Source organism: Choloepus didactylus, chromosome 11 (assembly GCF_015220235.1).
Source record: "Choloepus didactylus isolate mChoDid1 chromosome 11, mChoDid1.pri, whole genome shotgun sequence".
Classification (NCBI taxonomy): Eukaryota; Metazoa; Chordata; class Mammalia; order Pilosa; family Megalonychidae; genus Choloepus; species Choloepus didactylus.
This window is the reverse complement of record NC_051317.1, coordinates 81,917,870-81,943,056: the sequence shown is the minus strand read 5'-3', so window position 1 is coordinate 81,943,056 and position 25,187 is coordinate 81,917,870. Positions and strand designations below refer to the sequence as shown.

Genomic DNA, 25,187 nt, shown 5'->3' with positions numbered 1-25,187 from the left:
CCTCAATTTTGGACTTCTAGCCTCAAAACCGTGAGCCAATAAATTCCCATTGTTGGTCAATCCACTGAATGGTATTTGTTTTAGCACCAGGAAACTAAAACACTATGGTAAAAAGATCTCTCAAAGGATCTCTCTCTGCTCATTTTTAACTTTTTTTTTTTGGCATGTGGAAATGTTCAAACATGAGGGTAGAGAAAATAGTATATAAAGACTCCACATTTTCCTCTCCCCCAGCTAGAACAATCTTTAAATTACATACACACACAAATTTACTGACAGCAACACAAATTCCATTTTAAAATAGGTATTTTTTACTTTACTTTGTAAGAATCAAGTTTATACATGTAAGCAGTACTGCAAGAATTGCTGATGACTTGGCTACAATTTTACAAACTACCACAGAGAAAGAAAAATACACAAAAGAAAAAATTGAAATGGTAAGTTCAGGCAGTAGGTTTTAATTTAATAAGCTGTGTGCTTAGGTGAAAACCAATTAAAATCGAAATTGCTTTACAAATTTGAAACTGCAATGAAGCAAGCAGCCTTTATCATGAATTGAAACATGAATACAATATCAATAAAAACAAAAATTCCTACTCCAATTAGGTCTTAAAGTATTTGTTCTACAGGTGGAACTCAGAGAAATAAGTAACAAAAATATTTAGAATTAACTTAATGAGTAGAAAACCTAATTTCTGATTCACAGAATTAGCTGACAATTGTGTAGTAATTTGAAAATAGCTCTTCTCCTTGCTTGATGTCCCTGAGTGCAACAAGAACAACACATCGAAGTGGGCTAGAGAAAAGTATACAAAGGTTAGAAGTACTAACAGATAACAAGCTCATATTTTTAATATAATCTATAGGGTTTTATAGATGTAACTTTCTCTCTAAACAGATTCCTTACTACCGTCTTAGTTTATATATTTGATTTCCATGAGGAAATAGTTCCAATCCCTTATGGACACATTCTAAAGTAGAGCATGTCTATTCTATATCACTTAAAAAGACCTCAAATCGATAAGTTTATATAACTAATTACCTCTTCTGAAAATGTTGTGTATATGTTCAGGCCCCCAAAACTGGTATTACAATAAAGATTTTAGAATGAAATTATAGAATTAATAAAAATTCATATCTTTGAATTCTGCAAAGCTGGAAACATCACTTGAAATTAATTGGAAATTTAAAAAAAAGACATTTTCTAGACACAATAAGACAGTGCTGTATGCACACCTTCAAATCCCTACTCATCTATCTTTTCCTCTACTTTTTGAATGGAAATGACATCATAACCCAAAGTATGTGGCTAAGCAAGGCTACTTGTTAAATACGCAAATACACAGACACAAAACTTATCAAACTTTAAGTATAAGGAATAGCCCATGTTTTAAATATCATCCATCTTAAAAGGCTAATTTAATGGGACCCACGAAAGTTAAAATCTGTTTGCAACTGGTAGCTCAATGAAATGGTATTCAGATAATATATCTTCCTATAGCATTTTAATAAAGAATTCTTAGCTCTACAGAATTGCTTATATTTTTAAAATGCTACTTAAGTATTTTCCGTAGACTTTCCACTTAATGAATAGAAAATATGTTACATTAAAAATATGTATCTTCTGGATACATTCCTTTTTTTTCACTGTTAGGTTTCCTAACTTAACATAGTGAAATGTCAAAAGAAATAATAGTGAAATGTGGCTCCTTTCTTTAACTGGGTGGTTCTCCTATGAAGTGGAGAAGATACTTAACCTAGTTCAAGTAAAAACATTTTTGAAGATTTTGTGGGGAGGAAAAATAACAGAATCACTTGGAAAAAATATAAGGTTAATACTTGTAATACATAAAAAAAAAAAGAGTAATTATAACCAGAATGCTCTAAGTTAACAGAAAGTTTTTAATTCTTAATAAGCCTATATTAACAGATTATGGGATGATAAACACAAAAATCTGAGTTACTTGTAATTTCACTGAAAAAAAATCTTACCCCATATCAGTATTTCTTAGAAAAAAATATATAGTTAAGAACAGCATAAGTCAGAAGACAAGAACTGCTCTTTAGAAGACTAACCTTTGTTTGTCAGAGCTGTAGGCAATGTTTGGAAGATACTGCTTCAGTTCTACAGGGAAAACTGCAGGCACATCAAATTCCTGATAACAGACATTAGCAGCTCTGTCTAGGAAAAAGCACATAATTTTTAGAAACAGAGCCATGATACAAAGTCATGGAAAACAGTACTAGATTATCAGAACTTGCCCCAAATAATTAATCGCTATTATCTTCCCCACACTCTGCTGAATGAACTATATCCATCTATTTGTGCGCATGTTTATATAACTGTATGTGTGTATATATATGTTTATATAGCTGTGTGTATATATATAGATAGATAGATAGATAGATAGATATAAACTGAAATAGGACTTATTTACTTTTTGGAGATCAGGAAAACAGGCTCAGAAAGGTTAAAGGTTAAGTGGAAGAGCCAGAATTCAAATTCATGACTCCCTAACCTCAAAGTCTAAGCCAGATGACCAAACTCTTACTTATGGGAAAACCAAGTTCTAGAGAAGGTAAGTGACTCACAAACATAACAACAGAAAACAGATACCAATCTAGTGATTCACCTGTAAGGCTATACTGAGCCACTAACAAAATCATCTCTAACAACCATAAAACAAATGCTAAAATAATAATGATCAAAAGGGCAATGGTTATCAATTGCCTATATTCACTGTAAAATCAGAAAAGAAAATAGTAAATAAAAAAATTCCAAGAATTGTGTATCATTATCTTCCCAAACTCTCCCTGTAATAACTGCCCTCAAAAAATTACAGTTACTTAAGGGTTCTAAAGAGCTGAGATGTTAAACACCACTGCTGTCAGTCATAAGGCAAAGGAGGGCAATTAACCATCATCATACTTACATCTAGTCTCACAGCTTCATGGTGCCAACTTACCATTTGAACAATTATTGACATACTGTCCTACAGCCAGTGGATTATGAATTTCTTTTGTTAACCACGTAGTATCACTCATTTTTAAAGGGCCAAGTTGATCTCTCCCACTGCAAGATCTGAAACAGTTTCATGAAAGCATTAGCTAAGTGTCTTAGTTTGCTAATGCTGCGGAATGCAAAACACCAGAGACGGATTGGCTTTTATAAAAAGGGGGTTTATTTGGCTACACAGTTACAGTCTTAAGGCCATAAAGTGTCCAAGATAACACATCAGTAATTGGGTACCTTCACCGGAGGATGGCCAATGGCATCTGGAAAACCTCTGTTAGCTGGGAAGGCACGTGGCTGGCGTCTGCTCCAAAGTTCTGGTTTCAAAATGGCTTTCTCCCAGGATGCTCCTCTCTAGCAAGCTTGCTCCTCTTCAAAACATCACTCACAGCTGCACTCAGTTCCCTCTCTTCGAGTCAGCTCATTTATATAGCTCCACTGATCAAGGCCCACCCTGAATGGGCGGGGCCATGCCTCCATGGGAACATCTCATCAAAATTATCACCCACAGCTGGGTGGGGCACATTCCAAGCAAATCTAACCAGCACCAAAATTTCTGCCCCACACAAGACCACAAAGATAATGGCATTTGGGGGACACAATACACTCAAACCGGCACACTAAGGGACTGTCCTTTTGTATCTTAAAACAGAATTCAAAAATACAAAATTAACCCTAAAACCAAGTAAGTGCAAATACTCTGAAAAATTTTGTTTGTTTAGTTCACAGGGCAACTGAGTTGCTACACAGCAGCTATCTTAATAGATTTTTATTAAAAATACAAAAGCTATTGGTCATAGCCATTGTGGTAAATGTGGTTCTGTCTCCTTTAATTAAATATGAACATTGGCATCACCTTACCTGTACACAACTTTTGATATTCCTTTGTCATTTCCATCAATGAGTACCCCATCTAGGCATCTAAAAATAAATGAGTTTCCAATGGACTGGAAAAAGATTGGCTCATACTTCTGATATACTGTACCTATTATATAATAAGACAAAGACATTATAGCAACATGCAAAAATCATAAACATCATGATAAGGACCTTTCTCTGGAACATAAGCATAAAATGGAAGAATATGTTTTAATTCCTCCATATGTTTCTAACATTTCACCTCCTATGTGGACCATCACATTCTCTTTGACTATTTTCCCCATTCAAGAGTTGCTCAGTAGCAAATGGAACACAACATCAACTTGTCCACATAGTCGAATAAAATATGACTATCTTGGTTAACAATAACATGAACATCGCATTTTAGGCTCAGTTTTACAATCATATTTTTAAAAAATAGAGTTTGATTATACATCTATTAAAGAATATATTTTGTGATCAATTAAGTAATGAAGAAATATTTAGAATAAATGAGTCTGACATTCAGGTTCTTTCTCCTTTCACTGCAAAAAGAGGAAAGAGAAAATATTTACTTGGTGCTTTCCATGTGCCAGGTGTGTTTATTTATTAAATTTATTTTATTATTTATTTGTTTGTTTGCTGCCTTGTTCTATTTATTATTTCCAAAGTGAGGTTAGTCGTATATGAGGAAACTGAGATTCCCTTGCTTAAGGACATAAAATTAGCAAGTAGCAGAATGACTTCTTATCTGACCACCATTCACAATACTTTCTACCATACCAAGTAATATTATGTTAGTTTAACAAATAATATATTCTATTGAGCATTTTGCAATCAATGACCAAAGAAACTGCTTTACTTTCCAAGTATATAAACGGCAGGAAGATCTTTATTCAGTGATTTATGGTTTTAAGTTGTATCTTTGATGTTTTAACCCATACCACTTTTGTCTTTAGATATCAAGCCAAACTGAATTATTGACTAGTGCTTTTTATGTAATCTACTTTATCTAAGTGCTTTCTACATAATCTACTTTATCAAAGTAGGACACACTATATTCTTCTAAATTTAAACATTGACTAGAAAAGTTTCTTTAAAAGAAAAACGCATTTATCCCAGCTAATACTCCAGAATACTTTCTAACACATAACATTGTTTGCAACCAGGAAGTTTCCAAATTAGGATTAAAGAAATCTATGGAAACTTGAATTTCCAATTCAAACTCTTACTCTCAAGGATTACAGGGCTAGGCATTTTGTTGAACTTATATTTATCCGTATATATGAAACTTTTGGCAAAGTACTAATCATGCCATTACCAGGATACATAGATACAACTGCGCCTTTTGGTACCAATCCTTTAGTAACAAAGACACCTTTTCCAGCAGAAATCAATGAGCTAGGTGCTAGGGCAACACTGAAACCCAACGTATTATAAAGAACTTCTTCTGGTTTAAAGATATTTTGCTGTTGATGTCTGTATTCAAGCAGTTTCACTCTTTGATGTTGTACTGCCAGTAAGTCTTGATATTTTGATTTAACAGGTTCTGGTAGCATACTCAAGATATCTGATTGTTTATTGAAATCATTTAAGAATAGAGCCCGGAAAACTTTCAGTAATGGTCCCAGGACATCTTCATCTGAGATAACTTTGTCTTTGGATTCCTCTGGAACATATCGGAGGGTCCTGAAAATGGGAAAAGTTTCTATTCACCACCCTTCAACTGATAAATCAAGCCAGACTTTCTTGATGCCTTCTGGGTTACCGGCCTTAAAAGACTATTAAGATTATTTTCATGTGTTTGAAGGGCATAATACTAAGAAGTACAGAAAATAATTGTTTGGGGGCAGCTCTAGTTATATAACTCCCAACAATACCCACACAATCTAACAATTGCAAACACTTACATGGCCACTTTGTGCCAAACGCTATTGGATCCTTACATATATTATCTCATTTTCGCAGACAAGAGAAGTGAAACTTGGAGATATTAGGGAACTTGCCCAAGCTCCTAAAGCTGGTAAGTGGCAGACCCAGAAGCAGAAACATAGCTCAGCCCTTTCCCCCTCTACATCTACAGCTACTTGCACATTATCATAAGAGAACACTCACGTTGAAAGGGCTCGTTTTAGAGGCGTGTAGTTTCCAAGACAAATTTAAGTCAACATTATACACTTTGTCTCATTCTCTACCAGGAGTACTTACTTATTTAAAGACTACATCGTTTTTATTTTCATAATTGTATTATTTTTATTTCTGAACAAAAAGTAACAATTCCCGCCTCACGATTCTATGGTAACGAAGCATCACGAATTCCTAAGTGTCCGTATATGAAATTGGTGAAAGCTCCTTGGTTCACAATTGGCCTTCAACGGAGACTTGCCTGTGTATTTAGTGAGCATAACGTTGACTTCTTCCAGATAATTAGCACTGACACAATAAAGCCAGCAGTAACACTGATCCCATCACTCAGCTATAGAACCCTTTCTTCAGACAGAACAGATTTATCATTTCCCCTACAGCGCTGACCCCCTATTATAAACCCAACACTCCGATGTGACTTTAGTTGCTTTTTGCACGTTTTTATGCGTTAACTACTCCAAGCTGTTATCCTCACAGCCGAGTTGGGCTGCTTTAATCATACTTCTACAGAGATGTACAAATAAACCCTGAGTGGCTTTTCTAAAGAAATTCAATTATGCTTTGACGGGGAGAATGCCACGCACTCTCAAGCGGTACGAGTTTTCTTCCCTTTGAAAAGTCTGTTTTCTTTCAAGACACAGGGTGGCGTCAGGCGCCCAGATAGTGCGAACAGGGTAGGGCGAAACATTAAGCTGCAGCCCAGCCGCCGACCCAGGGCTCGCAAGTCTTGCAGCGCAGGGAGCGCTGGGAAATGGACTTCCAGGCCCCGCCCACCCAAGGTCCCGCGCCTGATTCAGGACCCTCGCCTACCTCCGGGCTCCGCCCGCCCCAGATTTCACCATCCCCGGGCTCCGCCCACCAGGCCCCCGCCCATCTTGGGCACGCCCAAGTGGACTCCACAGCCTCAGGTCCCGCCCATCTCAGGCCCCTCAGCCTCCGCCCACCTCAGGTCCTGCCTGCCTCCCACTCCACCAGCGCCAGGTTCCGCCCACCTCAGGCCCCGCGGCCCCTTCCGGGTCCGCTCACTTCAGGCCCCGCCCGCTTTAGGCCTCGCGACCGCCTTGGCTCCCCGAAACTGGAGGAAGGCGATCCCCGCCCATCTTCCCCGCCCTCTCACCTCGGGTTGTGGCTTAGGTTCAGCGCGATCCAGGGTACGAAGCGGTACTTGTAACGGCGCCATCGCTGCCTCAGGCCTCGCAGCAGGCGGCCCGGCATGGCTGCTCCGAGGCGCCGTGAAGAGAACGACGCGGGCTTGGCAGGTCGCGGTCGGGCTGTGCCGCCCCTCCTCCGCTCCGCCCCGGTGTCCCTCCACTCGGCGCCTCTAGCGCTTGGCTTCCGCCCTTCCCCTTTCTTGACCCCAGCTCGCTGAATCAGAGGCGCCTGGAACTGGAAGGAGGCCCCCTTATGCCCTCCTCCTTTCAGCATTCACTCGTGTGTTTTCACACACACTAACCCTGGTTGTGCGCGAGTGTCACGGGGCTTCAGAGGGCATCCTACTCCCGAGGAATACTTCATAAAAGTTTACTACCTAATTTCTTCCTTCGGATTGCCCAGGCCGCCTCTCATACCCAGCCACTGCTGTCACTGAGCGTCTGTCTACTCTGTTCTGCACTATCCTCTATCTTTACTCAGTCTTATTCTTCAACGTTTGCCTCTTTCCTTCTCTCCGTTGCCTCTCAGCAGCCTGGGCCTTCAGGAGCAAGAATTTCAGGTTTTCCCTACACATCAGGCCCTTCCACCAGAGTGAATGTATGTCCCAAAAAGTTATCATATTTTTTGGTTTTCCAAGTATATGTAAAAAAAGCGTTGCTGCCCTGTTCTTACTCCCGTGTTTCTCTTCATTCTCCGGAACACCCAAAGGCAAAACTACACAGACGAAATGTTTGTAAGAACAGCTTTACTGAGTTGCAATTGGCATACGACAAACTACACCTATTTAAAGTCAACGATTTGAAACGTTTTTGCATAGGTATTCACCTGTAAAACTACCTCCACAAACAAGATAGTAAACCCATCTATCACCCCTAAAAGTTTCCTTATGACCCTTTATAATTCCTTCCTAGGGCCCCACGGCGCCTCCCCATCAAACTCCAAGCAGCCATGCCTCTGCTTTTTGTCACTGTAGGTTACTTTGGGCATAAAGTATTATCCTTTTAATATAATCTTGGATTAAATTTGTTATAAATTTGTTTAGAAGTTTTGCATCTATGTTCATGAGGGATATTGGTCTGTAGTTTTCTTGTCATGTCTTTGGCTCATTGAAGAGGGAAGTAGTCCCTCCACAGGTGAAATTTGAAAGGACTTTTGTAACTGCCTCTCCCCCAGCACACATACAGACATTTAGGACAAGTTCAGGAAATGGAGGCAAACTACAGCCATCTTCAAATCAACTACAGCTATCTTCAAATCAACAAGTGTTTATTCAGAAATAAATGTCTTGGTGCTATTTTCCTCAGGCTGGAAAGTCTGTTTCCTTATTCTCTGTCTGACAGTGAGGTGAATCCTAAAGTCCAAAATAAAGGTAAGACCTAGTGGAAATTCAGGCAAGAGCCAGTGGCCTCTGGAATAACTTGTTCTTTTCCAAAAAGGAGTGAAAGAAGAAAGAATATCTGCCAAAGTCTTTATTTCACTCCATTATCATAGGGTGTTGGCAAACTTTGGAGGCTCTCCTGTGTTTGGCAATGTTGGGGATTGAATCTGCCTCTACGAAAGACATGTTTAAGTCTTAATCCATGTTCCTGTTGGTGAGAACCCTTTGTAAAAAGGAACTTTGAAGATGTTGTTATTAAAGTGTGGGCTCATTTGGGAATAGGAAAATCCTAATATTTAGTTGAGGTCAAAGGAATAGAGGTGGGCCTTAATCCATGTGACTGCAGGCCTTGTAAATAGTGTTAAGAAGCCAGAAGTCACTAGAAGCCAGAAGTCAGCGGAAAATCTGAAGAACAGACACAAGGAGAGAAAGCACACCATGTGATGGTGGTCACTACAGGCTCCCAGAGGAACCGAGCACTGCCAATACCATAATGTTGGACTGACAGTCTACAAAATTGTGGGACAACACATTTCTTTGTTTAAGCCAAACCACTGTGTGGTATTTGTCATAGCAGCCCTGGCATACTAAAACAGGTAACTTGGCATAATCGAGATTCATCTGACTAGCTGACTGGAGTCAGTTCAGTTCCAGGAGGTATTTAAAAAATGATATTTGAAGGAAGTGACTTTATAGCTCCAAACTTAGGAGGAACCAAAATAAACTAGTTAAATCTTGCCTATAGTAATGTGCTTACCTTTTTTAAAAAATGCAGTTCTTATGTCTATTCCAGTGGCTTTTAAATTTATGTAATTAAACTTAATTTTTGGTTATCCAAGTAATTCATGAAAACAAATTCATAGACATGTGGTAAAAAAAAGGCTAATGTCTCCTTTAATCTTACCCTATAACACTGTACTTCCTGAATCCTGGTCCTTGCCTCCTCTCCACAAAAGTTATCAGACTGGTGTGTTTTCTACCAGTTTTATTTTTATGTATTTATATACCTGTGTATGTTCCCATAGAAAATACATAGTATTTTGTTTGAGTGTTTTTTTATATGAAACATCATAAATATTTGCAACTTCCTTTATTTACTTAAAATATATTTTGGAGATCTGCCAATATTAGTTTGTATAAGTCTACCTCATTCTTCTTTATGTTTCTAAGTTTTTACCTTCAAGTTAAATATTTACTGTAATTTTCTGCTATGTACATTTTATGGCATTTAAAAAGTTTTCTTTCTAGTTGGCGAAGAATTTTTGTATGTTTGTCTTAAATTTTAAATGAGTGATGAATATCAAGTGCTTTTCTCTGCTATCCATTGAGATGGTCATATAGTTTCTCGGAATGTGGTGAATTATAATGTCACATCGTTAAATGTTTGGCCATCTTTGGATTCCTGAGGTAACTCTACTCAGTTATGAATACCTCTCTGATCATCCTACAGGTTTTTATATATGCTTTTGTTTGCCATCCCACATTTCTTTTGAAGTGTGTGTGTGAGTGTGTGTGTGTTTTAATTTCCAGGTTCCTGGCTTGTTTGTAATTTTATTTTCAGGTTTTATTTGTTGGACTTGTGTTAGCCTCATAAAATGAATTAAGACCTGTTCCTTCCTCCCCTATTTTCTGAAAAAAAAAATTTGTATAGAATTGATATTGTTTCTTCTTTTACTGTTTGATAGAATTCACCATTGAGACCATCTGGACCAAGTTTTCTTTGATAATGAATTTAATTTCTATTAAAGACAGAGGGCTCTTCAAATTTTGTTTTGTGGAATTTGTTAATTTAATCTAAATTGTCAAATTTGATGGTGTTCACACATATTCTGTTATTAACCTTTTAATTTTTGTTTGATCTCCAGTTATAACCCCACTTTTGTGCCTGATTTTGGTGACTTGTGTTCCCTTGCTTTTTTTCTTCATCTCTCAAATCGGGTTTTTCAATCTTTCAATAAATGTTCATTGAGCACCTACCCTGTACCAGTCTCTAGTGCAGGAGACAGATACTAAGTAAACACATGAATAATGTCAAATAATGATTAGTGCCATGAAGAAAACAAGGCAGGATTTTGGGAAGAAAGTGGGCTGGATACTTTTGTAGCCCTTCAGAGCACTACCCAAGGCCTGGGGGGTGACTGGTTTGAACCACATCAAAAGGCTTTCTTGCCCTCCTGCTTCCTGGTGGATTCATTTAGTGGACCATGGAGACCTCTGTTAGGAAACTACAGGGAGGGAGGAGAGTGAACTATGGGTCTCTGGGCACCGGCTATACTCTGACCAAAGGTACTTTTTTCAGCCCTCTGCCTCGGGGAGTAATAGTGCCCCATTATTACTAGCCCTACAGTTCTATCCCATCTCCTGGTGGTTTCCTTTCACTCTGCCCATACCTTTACATACTTCCTCCAAATTGTTCAATTTGTGTGTGCTGTTTGTTGCCTACCAGAACCTGATCTGGGAGACAGGTAGCATTATTGGAAAGTTGTGACATGAATGACTGAGACCTAAATGACAAGAAATATAAAGGCACAGAGGTGAGGAGGAGCTTGATGTGTTCAAGCAAGTAAAAGGCAGCCACATAGTAAGTAAGAAACAAGGTATTCTAGTTTGCTAATGCTGCTAGAATGCAAAACACCAGAAATGGATTGGCTTTTGTAAAAGGAGGTTTATTTGGTTACACAGTTACAGTCTTAAGGCCATAAAGTATCCAAGGTAACACATCAGCAATCAGGTACCTTCACTGGAGGATGGCCAGTGGTGTCCGGAAAACCTCTGTTAGCTGGGAAGGCACGTGGCTGCTGTCTGCTCCAAAGTTCTGGTTTCAAAATGGCTTTCTCCCAGAATGTTCCTCTCTAGGCTGCAGTTCCTCAAAAATGTCACTCTTAGTTGCTCTTAGGGTATTTGTCCTCTCTTATCTTCTCTGGAGCAAGAGTCTGCTTTCAATAGCCATCTTCAAAATGTCTCTCATCTGCAGCTCCTATGCTTTCTTCAAAGTGTCCCTCTTGGCTGTAGCTCCTCTTCAAAATGTCACTCTCAGCTGCACTGAGTTCCTTCTGTTTGTCAGCTCATTTATATGGCTCCAGTGATTTAATTTAGACCCACCCTGAATGGGTGGGGTAACACCTCCATGGAAATTATCCAATCAGAGTCATCACCCACAGTTGGGTGGGGCGCATCTCCATGGAAACGCTCAAAGGATTCCAATCTAATTAGCACTGTTACATCTGTACCACAAGATTGCATCAAAGAATATGGCTTTTTCTGGGGGACATAATACATTCAAACTGGCACACAAGGATAGATGAAGACAGAGAAAGAGAGAGGAGGTTAAATTATGTTGGGCTTTGAAGGTCATGGTGAGAGTTGGGATTCTTAGTGTATTGGGAAGTGACTGGAGGGTTTTAAGCAGAGGAGTGATACGATCTGTTTATGTTTTCAAAAGATCACTTTGGGTATTATGTAGAGAATACATCGTAAGTGGGCAGTCACTGTACCAGAAAAGCCATTTAGATGGCTAACTCATTAGTCAGGTGAGAGATGATGATAGCTTGGACTAGAGTGATAGCTGTGGAGATGGAGAAGAGTGAATGGATTAGGATTATATTTTGAAGGAGGAGCTGACAGGACTTACTGATGGATTGGATGTGGGAGGATAAAGTTTTAAATGCTTATGAGAAATGTCAAATAAGTAGTTAACTAGCCACATCTGGAGCTAGAGGTGAGGCCATGGCTGGAGATGTAAATTAAGAGAGTCTTCACCCTGAAGACAGGATGAGATCACCTAGGAAGGAAAAGGAGATGGCAAAGGACACAGTTTACACAGTTTGAACAGTGACTCGGTTTCACAAGAAGCAATGACTTGGTCTGAAGCAGTTTCAGTAGAAGGTTGGAGTGTATTTGAGTGTGTTGAGCAAATGTGAGGTAAGGAAGGTAAGGAAGGGGAAACGTGTATGCAAATCTCAATAAATTTTACTAAAAGTGGGGCAGAGAAATGGAGAGGAATTGGACAAGATGAAAGATTCTCTAGCATATCAGTGTGCTGATGAGAATTATCTAGTAGAAAAAAAGAAATTGATATGTGTGTATGTGTGTGTGGGGGTGGGGGTGGGGGGTTTGTCGGGGAATGTTGAAGGTTTGGGGTGAGAAGATAAGATATAAAATAGCCCAGACTGGGAAAACAAATCTACTAGGAAAATGAAGGAAGGAATTTGCTGAACTGTTTTGAATTAACCCACCATTGTTCATCTGCTCCTGAGCAAGCAAGGCATAGGCACCTCTCCCCACCTTCAGAGAAACAAGTTAAGGGTTTTGTTTCTGTGGAGATTGAAGGAAAGACTGAGTTTATTTCGTTTCTGTGGAGATTGAAGGAAAGACTGAGTTTATGTTAACAAATTAGCATAGTTGAATAGTTACATCTTCTAATGCGAGTAACATAACTGGCAAATTATTTATTCACTGACAACTGCGTATGTAGGTTCAGTTTCAAAATATTACAGTCTAATTGGGAAAATCATGTAATTTAGAAAAATTAAATATTAAATTACCACAGAATTTCATTATGAGTTACTGGAGTTAGGGAGTATTTCAAAGAGAAATGGGTAGAATTGAGGTGGAAGGAAAGGGTAGCATAAACCAGAAGTTTTCAAAGCAAGGTCTGGGGAGTTTCCAGGGGTCTGCAAGGTCAAAACTGTTTTCATAATGGTACTAAGATGTTATTTGTCTTCATTTACTTCCATTCTCCCATGAGGGTACAGTGGAATTTTCCAGAGCTTACATGAGGTGTGCTATCACAGCAGAATGAATACAGAAGTGATATGAGAATCCAGCTGTCTTCTGTTAATGAGACATTAAAGAGATTTGCAAAAATATAAACAATACCACTCTTCTCAGTCTTTGGAGGGGGTATAGTTATTTTTTATAAATATATGTTGCCCATATTAATTGCTATTTTAAATGAATTAATAAGTAAAGATTTAAAATTTATCAGTTTTAATATTGATAAGTAAATATCAATAGATATAGCCCACAGACAGAAGCTCTTTTGGTCTGTCAATAATTTATAAAAGTATAATGGGATCTGGAGGTCAAAACATTTGAGAACTGAATGTAGAACCACATATTGTGATTCAGAATTTTGAAAAGTATGTGACAAGTCCCTGGATGTTCAAGTTTATGCCGATTTTATGAATTACACTCATATATTGCATATTGATAAAATTAGACACGAAGTATTTTGAAGTCATTTTGTGATACAGAACCTAAAACACTGCATAAAAAAGAAGAGAAAGTTAGCAAAAGTCACCTATTCCTCCAGCCACCTTACTGCCATCTACTGGTAAATAATTGCAATAAATATACAAATTATGACTACAATGTTAATGAGGCCCCATAGAGTTGTGTAGTACATAGCTGATATGTCAGCCTTAAGTGTCAACTAGAAGATTCTCAGGCAGGAGTTCTCAACTTCTTATGAGATCAAATTATGAAACCAAAAAGTTTGAAAACCACTGGCATGTGCAAAGGTGCAGAGGCAGGATCAAACACAATGGGATTAGAGAGCAAGGATGTAATGATCTAGGTAAAGCAGAAATAATGTGTTAGGAATAATAGGAAATAAAGATTTTAGGCAAATAAGGTTAAACTTTTGGAAAACCTTGAGATTTTAGTAGGTGATATTCGTTGAAGATTCTTAAGCAGAGGAGTAGCATGTAGAAATAGGGCTTGGGAAACTCAGACGAGCAGTGTTTGGCAGGATGGATGGATGGATGGATGGATGGATGGATGGATGGATGGATGGTCGGACAGACGGACGGACTCCTGGGAGGATGATGGATGGACGGCCAGCTGGCCAGACAGCAGAGTGGTCCTGGGAATAGGAGGGCAGAAAAAGAGGTATCAAGTAACTTGGTACAGACTCTCCTTGTTTGTAACTGTCAGGAGTGGTAGAATAGGAACATTTTGACAAATAATGGATAGACATCGAGTCTACATTTTAGACTGCAAAAACGGAATTATCAGTGCCTTGAATTTCTTCAGTTTTCTTAGAAGAACACTGATATTTCTGCTTTATTCCTGAAAAAGAGGTGAGGTGAAGTTTGATTTTCAGATATCTGGAAAAGTCAACACACTATTAAGATAACTCTTAAATTAAAGAAAAGTTTTACTCTGCTGCCCTCATCTGGATGTTGTTTAATTGCCTAAATAATTCTTCCACTGGTGGTCAATTTGCATAGGCTGAATTGCTGCTGAAATACAGGAGCTCAGCTGCCAAAAAAAAAAGGAAAACAAAAACCAAACCAAACAAACAAAAAGGAAATCAAGGTAAAATATGAAAAGAAATTAAGCCAAACCAAAAAATGTGTCAACTTAGAAATATTTTCCAACTTTTTATTTTGAAAATTCCCAAACTACAGGAAAGTACAATGAACAACCATGTATCTTTTATTTAGGTTCACCTATTGTCTTTTTGCAACATTCTCTGTGTGTGTATATACACAAACACACCCATATATATAAACATATACACACATGTATACATGTATATGCATATACATACATATATATATACATACACACATATATATGTATTTTTTTTTCCGTAATCTAGTTCCCAAGCATAATCACATTATAAAAAAAGGAAAACAAAAAGGAAAAAACATCCCAATTTCATTATCACATCTTTAATAATTCACTGTAATTCAATATCATGACTATATAGTCCATATATGAATTTCCACAGTTGTTCTCAAATATTTTCCAACTTTTTATAGCTCTTTTACTTTTATTTGGTTTTATATGCTAATCTAAGATCAAAGGTCACACATTGCATATAGTCTGTTTTAACCTAGAACAATATCCTCTGCTTTTATTTTTTTATCATGACATGAAACTTTTTTCAGGCCAGTGGTCTTACATAATGTTCCATGTTCAGGATTTTTCTGATAGCTTCCTCATGATTCAAGTCTTCTTAAACACTTTTGGCAAAAATATATACATGAGTTGTGCTTCTTACTGCATCACAACAGCAGCACAGCATGTCAGGTTGTCCCACTATTGGTGATGCTATATGTGGCCACATTGTTAAAGTGGAAACTAACAGATTTGCACTAAAAGATACCTGCATCCCTTGGAAATAAGTAATTTGTGGAGTGATGCACTGAGACCATGTGACTATCCTGTTTCCCAACAACTTTTCACCCAATAATTTCAGCATCAATTGTGATCCTTGTGTGAGTCAACTACTATACTGGGGTTTGCAAAAAGATGAGTTTCTAATTCTATCTCAACTTCTATTGTAAGTAGATCATATATTAGCTGGCATTCTTCTGTAAAGAACAGCTTTTCTTTTCCCATCGGCTACCTTCTACTAATTACTGTCATCTTACAGATTATTTTTTTATTCAGTGTATTATAATCCATTACAATTATTATTCCTTTTGATGATCAAATTTCCCCAAATTTGGTCTGAAGGAGCTCTTTGAACCATGTCCTTTTCACATGTCCCCATTAGTCTTTGAGTATTTTGTGCTTTTAAACAACAAAATATGTGAGGCTTACTTTCTACCTTCCTGCCCCGGAACTGGAACCAGCTAGTTATATGAGGACCCCTGTTTCTTTTTAGTTAGGGAGTGGGTTTTAGAAGCCAAGATCTATGAGTGAGGATGTGTTGTTACCAGAAAATTTATACTTAAAAGATGAGTTAATCTCCAATACAAATTTAATACCAGTTGATTCTTCCTCACCTTCTCCCATGCATATTTGTATCTCCTTTCTCCCACAGGGAAAGCCCTGGTTCCTGATAACATCAATATATTTACTTATTTCCTCTATTCTACAATACACAAAATACTTTCAGAATTAAAATACCAATGCCAAAATCAAAACCATTTTTTGCATATTATTCTTTGCATTATTTTTCATTTGAAAATATCCAAGGGTGTACAGTCAGAAAACTGTGCTCATAAGTTTATAATATAAATATTTTAATGAAGTTAGAAATCAACTGCAGTTTTTTAGTTTATAGTTTCTCCTTGCCATTTAGTTCAATAAACCTAAGTTAAGTATCTTTTCATCCCATGTAATAGTCATAGAGGACATAAAAATAAAGAAGACACTGTCCTTACAGGTGCAAAACTCACAATCTCATAATGTAAAAGAGATAAGTAACCCAAACATCACAGCACAGGGTGGGAAGTGCCAAAATAAGTAGAGACATGGGTAGCTAAAGAGAATCATGTGACTTAGCCTGGGTGGGATGACTTTCTAGAGGAATTAAGAATAAGTCTTGAGGAACCAGTAGGAGTGAACCAAGCAAAGAGAGGGACATAGAGGAGTGTGATGGCAAGACAGATGACATCCTACACTGAAAATAGCATGGGTGATAAGGTGTTTTGGTCATGAGAAAGTGACAGTTCAGGAAGTAAGAGAGGTGGGTGGGAGCCAGACCATGAATAGAGCCTTTTAAGCCATGCTTAGCATGTGTTTCCTTATCAGGGCCTATGTCCCCCTCCAGACTAGTTTTCTCTATGTCAGATTTACTTCTAGACAACTTCTTGACAAAACAGGCTATAGGCATCTCCACATGTCCTTTTTACTTCTCAACCAACTACAATCTTGCTTCTTTTCAGCCTGCTACACTGAAATCATTCTTGCCATTCAGCTTCTGAGACTTCAGTCCTTATCTTACCTGACGTTTGTGGCTTTTGAAATTCCTGCCTTTCCTTAAAACTCCTCTTGATTTCCTTGATCCCGTGCTCTCCTAGTTTTCTGAACATTACCTCCTGTCTCCTTCATCTGGTCTGCTTCCTCTCTGCCTTAATTCTTTGTCTTCATCAGGGTTCTGGTCTTGGTCTTTTCTTCTTATGGAACATATTCTCCTTGATTAATCTTACCTACTCCCACTGTGGTAGACACTTGAAGTTGCCTACTTGATATGCAGTCCTTTCAAACACCCTTGCAGCTAGGGAATTCTGGCCAAATGAGATGCAACTGAAAATCTGCTAAGGGTTTTAAGGAAAATATGCATTTTCATGATTCAGGCACTGCCTTTTTTTTCCTTCCTTTTTCTTTCCTGAATTATAGATTGGAGACTGGAGGTGAAGCCTAAGGATGAAAACCTCATACTAAGAACAGTGGAACAGAAAGATAAAGGACAGGAACATTGATGATGTCGGATGGTAACATAAGAACTGTGGGCCCCCTACTTCTATGGTTTCTTGCATGTGAGAAAAACAAATTTCCAATGTAATCAAGCCACGTTTACATGTGGCTGAATACAATCTTAAATGATACATCAATGGCTTCAATTACCATTTGCTTGCTGATGGTTTTCAAATTTATTATTTATAACCAAATATCTCTGGAGGTACTGATGTGTATATTCAGTATTACTGGAAATGTTCACTTGGCTAGCCTAAAGGCACCTCAGATTTAACATGTCCAAAGCATATCTTATCCTCAGATCTGCTCTCCTTTTGGTTTCCTTTTCTCAATGAATGGCACCACCATCCACCCAGGTTATCAAGCCAGCACAAAAGAAGCAACCTTGGTATCATTCGGTCTCCCTCATACCCCACCTTCCCACAACCATCTCTAGTCTTTCAGTTCTGCCTTTTAACTCTCTCCAATTTGTCTCTTCCTTCTCAATCCCATGACACTACCTTCACATAGTTCCTCCTAATTTCTAATTTGGGTACTGCAATTGCCTTCTGACTTTCCCTGCCTCTTGTATTGCCCCACTTGATTCTTTCAAGACACTGCTGGAAGGATCTTTCTAGAGCACAAGTATGATCATTCCCATCTCTGCTAAAGGTTTTTCAATATCTCCCCATCCCTCCTTATTTTTCATCTTTTCCTTCCTCTCCCTTCCCCCAATTACAACTCTCATCCTCTTAGTATACCTAGATAGATGTTGAGAAATCTCAGGTGAATTGACTTTAAGGGAAACTAGCACTTAGTTATCTAAAAAATAAACTTTAGTAGGGATTTCATTGTGGGAGACAGAACTTTGGGACATGAAAGCTTTGTTCCTTAAAACTTTAGCTTAGCCTAGTTTTTTTTTTTCCTTGCAATTTTATTGATATATAGTTATGTACCATACAATCATCCAAAGTGTACAATCAATTCTTCACAGTATTATCATTTTAGTTGTGCATTCATTACAATTTTTGAACATTTTCATTACTCCAAAAAAAGAAATAAAAGTAAAAAAGAATACCCAAAACATCACATCCCTCTACCCGCCCCCCCATTATTCATTTACTTTTTTGTCCCCATTTTTCTACTCAGTTGACCATACACTGGATAAAGGGAATATGAGCCACAAAGTTTTCACAATCACACGGTCACACTGTATAAGCATACAGTTATACACTTGTCTTCAAGAATCAAGGCTTCTGGGTTGCAGTTCAACAGTTGCAGGTATTTCCTTCTAGGTATTCCAATACACTAAAAACTAAAAAGGGATATCTATATAATGCAGAAGAGTAACCTCCAGAATGACTTCTCAACTCTATTTGCAATGTCTCAGCCACTGAAACTTCATTTTGTTTTCTCTCTCTTCTCCCTTTTGGTCAAGAAGGCTTTCTCAATCCCACAATGCCAGGTCCAGACTCATCCCTGGAGTCATGTCCCACGTTGCTAGGGAGATTTACATACCTGGGAGTCATGTCCCATGCAGGAGGGAGGGCAATGAGAGTTCAGCCTGGTTTACCTCCACAGATCTGGCAAGGCTATGAGCTGAGGGCCATGAGGAATGGGCAACGCTGCTTCCGGTTGACTACCAAGTGATGACACTGGTTTCAGTCATGATGAGACTGGTTTCATCACAAATCATGCAGAGTTATCTATTGTAATGAAATAAAACTCACAAAAAGTAACTGTAATACTGTGATGGCTCATTTGAATGCTACATATGCATAATTTACTGCAGGACAATTAGGCTTAAGTGGTAAGCTGTTCATATTACTGTGTGTAATTGAACAGTTTTCAGACATTAGTTCTCTAGCATCTATAATCAGCACCTCTACTTTCCCCTCAACTCATCTAAAAGAAGACAAAAGGTGTGGCTCCAATTTCCCAAAGCTGAGATTCCCCTCAATTTTCTACCTTACTTCTTTTGCCTGGACCCAGGTAGGGGTTAAAAAGTGGCCAGCCACAGGCCAAATCCAACCCACAGATGTATTTAGTTTAGCCTACAGTTCTTCATAAACATTTTTAAATGAGTTTCCAATGTTGAAACATCAGGAAATTGCACATGAAACCCAGATTCCCAGCTTCTCTTGAAAACTTGAGGTTCTGGCCAACACTGGGCTTTCATTTCCATAAGGCAACCACAACCCCCCTGGGACATGAATATGGCATCCTCTCAGGTTGTCCACAGGCCCCGCCAGGTGCACTTCTAGCCCCACAGTTGTGACTTTTGGGCCACTCATTCATTAAAACAAACATATATTGTGCATCCACTATAAACCTGGCACTATTCTAGGCCATTTTCTGAGGTTCCCTTACTCCTCATGACTTTATCACTTTCATTTTATAGATGTGAAACAGAAGTTATAAAGTTGAGCAGGGCTTACACTACTCAAATGTGGCAAAACCAGATTTGACCCTGGACTCATCTCAGGTTCTATAGTCACTGGGGTCCCTTGCCATCACTTTATAAAGGCCCATCTTAGACTAATTTAACCTCTGAGATTTATGCTTACAACATAAATTTAAAATTGGCAAACCTAAAATTTGTCATGACATAGAAAGATGGCCAGTTGTGTATCCATTAGTTTTATTGTTCTCCCTGATGACTGTGGTATTTCATGCACTAAAAAAACAAACAAAAAACAATTACTATAATTCTACCAGTTCACAAAGGCAATAATTGGCATTTCCAGGAGTGTGATACCCATTTTTTTGAGCTTTTATCTAACTTGCAGATTTGGTAATTTTATGAAATTATTAATATCACTTAAATAGAGGCAAGGAGCAATAAACTGAATCTTAATTCCTCAAAGGCAAAAAAAAAAAAAAAGCCTTTCTCAAAGTTAATGTTTTTTTCTGAAGTGACAGAAGTATACCCTTTAGCAAAAATATCCAAAACCTCTTTAAAATATGTACATTTTAAATCAAATTTTACAGAAACTTTCAAACAAATGTAAAGACATGAAATACTTCTGAACTCAAAAGTTAAATATTCAGCAATACTACTTTGGAGGGGTGAATCATCTAGTTTCTGATTGTTTGCTTATGTGAGAAATAATTACTGAACATAAATACAAAGGATGAAAAGTAGGTAAACACACTCCAGGCAAAGTAAGACCAAAACCATGGGGCAGATCAGGTGAGTCCCTATTGCAGCTTGAATTGCAGAATGATTCACAAACTACCTCTTTCCTTGTTTGTAAAATGGAATACAATCACTGAGCTCCAAAGTATGCCTAACAAACAGTAGCTGGTGAATAAATCATCACTCTCTTTCCCAACAGTTTAACTTAGAAGACATTTTTAATGCTTTCTACACCACATGACATAAAAAGCCGTGTGAACTGAATCAATTAAGTTTAATCTATGCCATCTGGGAATTGTAGCAATATTTACATAAAAGTGTATAACACACCAAACCACGTAAGATAGTTGGTTAAAAAGAGGTATAATTGTCATTTAGGATTTTTAAAAAGTTAATTTAAATAAAGAAAAAGCTTTCCTTCTTTTTGTCAACAAGCCATTAGGCAGGCTGCAGAAAGAGTGGTTTGCAGGAGTGGGCTCATACAAGACAGACAACTAAGTAGGGTGGCTGCCTAATGTGGGTGAGATTGATTACATACAGAAGGAGCAAGTCAGTCAATATACTGAGGATAATGGGAGCCAGGTTTCTCACAGAGAAGGGAGTTACAAATATAGAAAGAAAAACTTGAATGAGCCCTGTTGATGTTAGATTGGACTTGGAAGATTGGTGTGAACACATGGTTCATATTTGTATTTATATTTTGCACATATTCACAAATGTATGTACATATGTGCACACAAGTGTGTATATACACGAATGTACATTCTAATTCCAACTATCAAGAGGTTACTGGGAACAGTGACTCAGTAGTAATGAGCATAGCTAGCACTCAACTTGGGTTTTTAAATACAGTTCTCCATCAAAGGAATTAGGGCTCTGTGGAAAAATGGCTGATTCTAGGGCTGAAGCAGGGAATGTATAAGATAGGTCTGAAAGTTAAGAAAGTGCTCAAAAAATATAATGGCAGCTTGTAAAAGGACAGGAGAAACTAGCTTGAAGGCTCCTGCCGATCAAATCTGAGACAATTTGAGCAAGTAAAATTTTTAATGACAGTAATGGACATTATCTCATTGAATAAAATATGACTTCACAACACCATTTTGATAGAAATGAGTAAATGACTAGGAAGAGAAAGCACTTCCTTATAGTAAAATTCCAATTAATATAATATAGAAGGAATACAAGAACTAGAAAATCACCATTTGGCAACCACTGGAGTAATAATTCAAGCAAGAAAGCTAACAACAAAGAGCTAATATTGGATAAGGACCAGGATGTTATGTAGCCTCAAAGTATTGCCCCATGAAATACTTAGGAAGGGGAAAAAAGTGACTTTACAGTGGAGAAGCCTAAGCAAATGATCATAGTTAATGTCACTGGTGATGGAACAAACCAACCTCATGTGCCTTCCAACGTGAGGTGCTGAGATTAGATTCTGCTGCTGCAGAGGACAGTATTGGGCAGCTGGTGAAACCTGAGTGGGGTCTTAAGATGAAAGTGTGTGTGTGTGTGTACACACACACACACACACAGACATATATGAGTTCTTTGTAATGTTCTTGCAACTTCTTGTGAGTTTGAAATTTCAACATTTAAAAAAAGTAACAAGTAAGCTTTGTTCAAAAACTTTTATTTACTATAAAGACAAAACACCAAAATAGGTACAAATACTATAAAATTGGTTCAATGGGGTAAAAATTTTAATTAAAAATATCTTGATATACTTAAAATAACAAAGGATACATTTAAGCCAAATTTTCTTAACCCAGAGTTTTTTTTTTTTTTTTTTTTTTTTAATTTTTATTTTTGTAACATTTGCTTACATAGTAAGGTGCTAATAGAAGTTAGCCCTTAAGCCCTGGAAGTCTTAGGAAGTCTTAGGAATCATAGTCACACACAGCAAATATAATTTCATTGTGAAAGTGAACTTTGGTAGAAGAAAAATCTATAGGACACCTGAGGTAGTAGAAAATGGAATAAACAGCAGTAGACATTATTTACAACTTGAGTACCAAATAACATTAAGAACACAAAAATAATTACACAATACAATTTTCAGTCCAGCTTTGATCCAAAGAAATAAGAATATTACATCACATTTGCATTGAAAAAAACAAAACAAAACAAAAAACAAAACACCACAATTACCAGCAAGCTGAGGGAACTGCAAACAAACTCAAACACAATGGATTTTGACATCTAGAGGCAGTTTGAGTTTGAAATGTGGTGGGCATGGTGATCTACAAAGTAATACTGATTAGCTGAGGTTCCTCAGTTTATACAGTTTACATTTCTGCCAGACACAGTATTAATCTGACAAATGATCTTCCAGTACACAAAATGGCAAGAGTGCATCCTTTAAAGCTTGCACATGAGAGACTTGGGAACAATTTTAGTAGAACTGTGAAAATTCTAAGTAGTCAAAAAATAAAGAAAATAAAAAGACAGTCAAGTACAACACATTTAGAGCTACCAAACTTCACATTTCGGTACTATTTTTCTTTTAACTCTTCAAATAGTGCCAATCTTCCAAAACAAAGGAATGTAAAATTTTAAGAAGAAACACATTCATATAAAAAAAACTGCCTTTTAAAAATTACAAGCAATATATCCTTGTAAACTTGTCTTGTAACTTATTTGACTTCCAATTTGTGTTGTACATTTCAAATGTACTCTATATAGCTTATTTAGTTTATCCTGAGTCTTTGAGAATAACCAATTCTATTTTACTCTGCAACAATTCAACTGGCTTCTGAAGAGTTAAAACTTAACATCTCAAAAAGTTGTATATTAAATATTTAATCAGTACTTGATTTAAAAGACTCACAAAAAAAGGATAAAAGAGCTACCATTTTCCTTCAGGATTCCATGCATTTGAATTCAACTCGAGGCTAAAACCTTTGGATAATTGTGCAAAACCCAAGGAAATAGTGAGTAAACAAAATTCAATTTCACTTTTCTTCCTGGTCACATTTTCCAACTTCAAAGCAAATTTAATGTTAAAAAACACACCATTACTCATTGGTAGTTGAGTAATTAAATTAATTTTCCTTTATCTATCCAGTAGGCCAGACCTACTGTAAAGAGATGATGCATGGCAGAAGGAAAATAGCAGTTAAATGTTATCAGTGGTGATGGTGAACAATGGATTGTTAACATACAAAGACTTAAATGGTGTGAAGTTTCCTACAGTTTGACAAAAGAAACTGCTAGATTAAAAAAGTTCAAATACATTTTATAGTAATCTTGATCTTGGTTGTGAGCTGCATCACAGAGAATAGTTGATTTTCATTTAATTTATACTTAACCTGCACAATAAGAGCAGTGACTGACTCAATGAAGGTAGTATTTTATTATATTCCAATTTAAAAAACAAATAAAATTAAACCTGTATTTAAAAAACACTTGCAATAGCAAGATATTTAATGAACTCTTCTTCACACCTAGTTCTATTTTTTTTTTTCCTGGTTTGAAAAGATCACCTTTCCCTGAATATTAAACAAAAATGAAGGTGAAATGAAAATACAGAACCATAATTTCCAAAAACGAAATGAATGGGCCAACAGTAAAATGCACAATGAACCACAATTGCCCAGGTTATTTAAAAAAAAGGTCAACCATGGATCATAAAGAAGTTATCGACCTTAAAAAATATGTATTTACTGCTACTCATAGCATACTCTGACCTAAAAGAGGCAGATAACTGATTTTTATAGCCAGTGACAAAAAACCGAACGGAATCACAGAATCCCCTGCTTGTGATCACGATATAAAATGGAAGAGTAACTGAAACATTAAAATAGATCCTGAGCCCCTCAGCTGCTAATATTGCTGAAAAAGTGCTCCAAAAAATAAAATAAAATTATGCTTCTGTTATTTAGTCATGCAAACTTCATTGCTGTCCTGTTCACCTAGGGCCAGTTCTTTGAAAGGCACGGTTTACAGTTTCTGCACAAGTTGTGGACTTTTGCATACTGAGCTTAGGTACAGATCATGATTTGTCAATCACATACTTAGGTAAAGATTCCCCACAGGTCTCGTTCTTAGCTGTTCAGGGGCATGAAGGCCAGCAGATTATCAACATGATTCCCCACAAAAGTTTTTTTTCTCTTGTTGAGCATCCTGTCGCCATTATAGTTTATTTGTACAATTGGCTACCATGTAGTACGGAAGACTGGATGCTTCAGTAGTTCTCTTGATGGAGGTCTGTCCTGAGGTTGAAGTTCTAAACAACGAAGTGCCACATCCCGTAAACCAGGAGACAGATGTGAAGGGATTGATGGAGCAGTAGTTGCACTAGCAATCTATAGGAGAAAAAAACAAGAGCTTTGAAGCTTTCCACAATTAGGACTTTTAATATTTAG

The 25,187-nt window shown here is 37.4% G+C and overlaps 2 protein-coding genes across 4 annotated transcripts in view; both read right to left on the bottom strand.

Moving 5' to 3' along the window:
• Positions 1 to 331: 331 nt before the first annotated feature.
• On the bottom strand, positions 332 to 7,386 carry SETD9 (SET domain containing 9). Of its 3 annotated transcripts, none has more exons than XM_037799462.1 (6): positions 7,134 to 7,386; positions 5,193 to 5,560; positions 3,875 to 3,998; positions 2,967 to 3,082; positions 2,077 to 2,178; positions 332 to 796 (listed from the first exon to the last, which is right to left on the bottom strand). In XM_037799462.1, the coding sequence occupies exons 1-5, from the start codon at positions 7,229 to 7,231 to the stop codon at positions 2,126 to 2,128; spliced, it is 759 nt and encodes a 252-aa protein (XP_037655390.1). In that variant the 5' UTR covers positions 7,232 to 7,386; the 3' UTR covers positions 332 to 796; positions 2,077 to 2,125. The 3 variants fall into 3 exon arrangements, with proteins under 3 accessions (XP_037655390.1, XP_037655389.1, XP_037655388.1); XM_037799461.1 differs by having other exon boundaries at positions 2,077 to 2,182; positions 5,250 to 5,560; positions 7,134 to 7,383; XM_037799460.1 differs by having other exon boundaries at positions 2,077 to 2,182; positions 7,134 to 7,382.
• A 15,207-nt stretch (positions 7,387 to 22,593) lies between these two features.
• Positions 22,594 to 25,187, bottom strand: part of MAP3K1 (mitogen-activated protein kinase kinase kinase 1) — an 81,893-nt gene continuing 79,299 nt past the window's right edge. The window contains 1 exon segment of the mRNA XM_037798958.1: positions 22,594 to 25,127. Coding sequence (XP_037654886.1) covers positions 24,978 to 25,127 — 150 coding nt within the window. The 3' untranslated portion in view covers positions 22,594 to 24,977.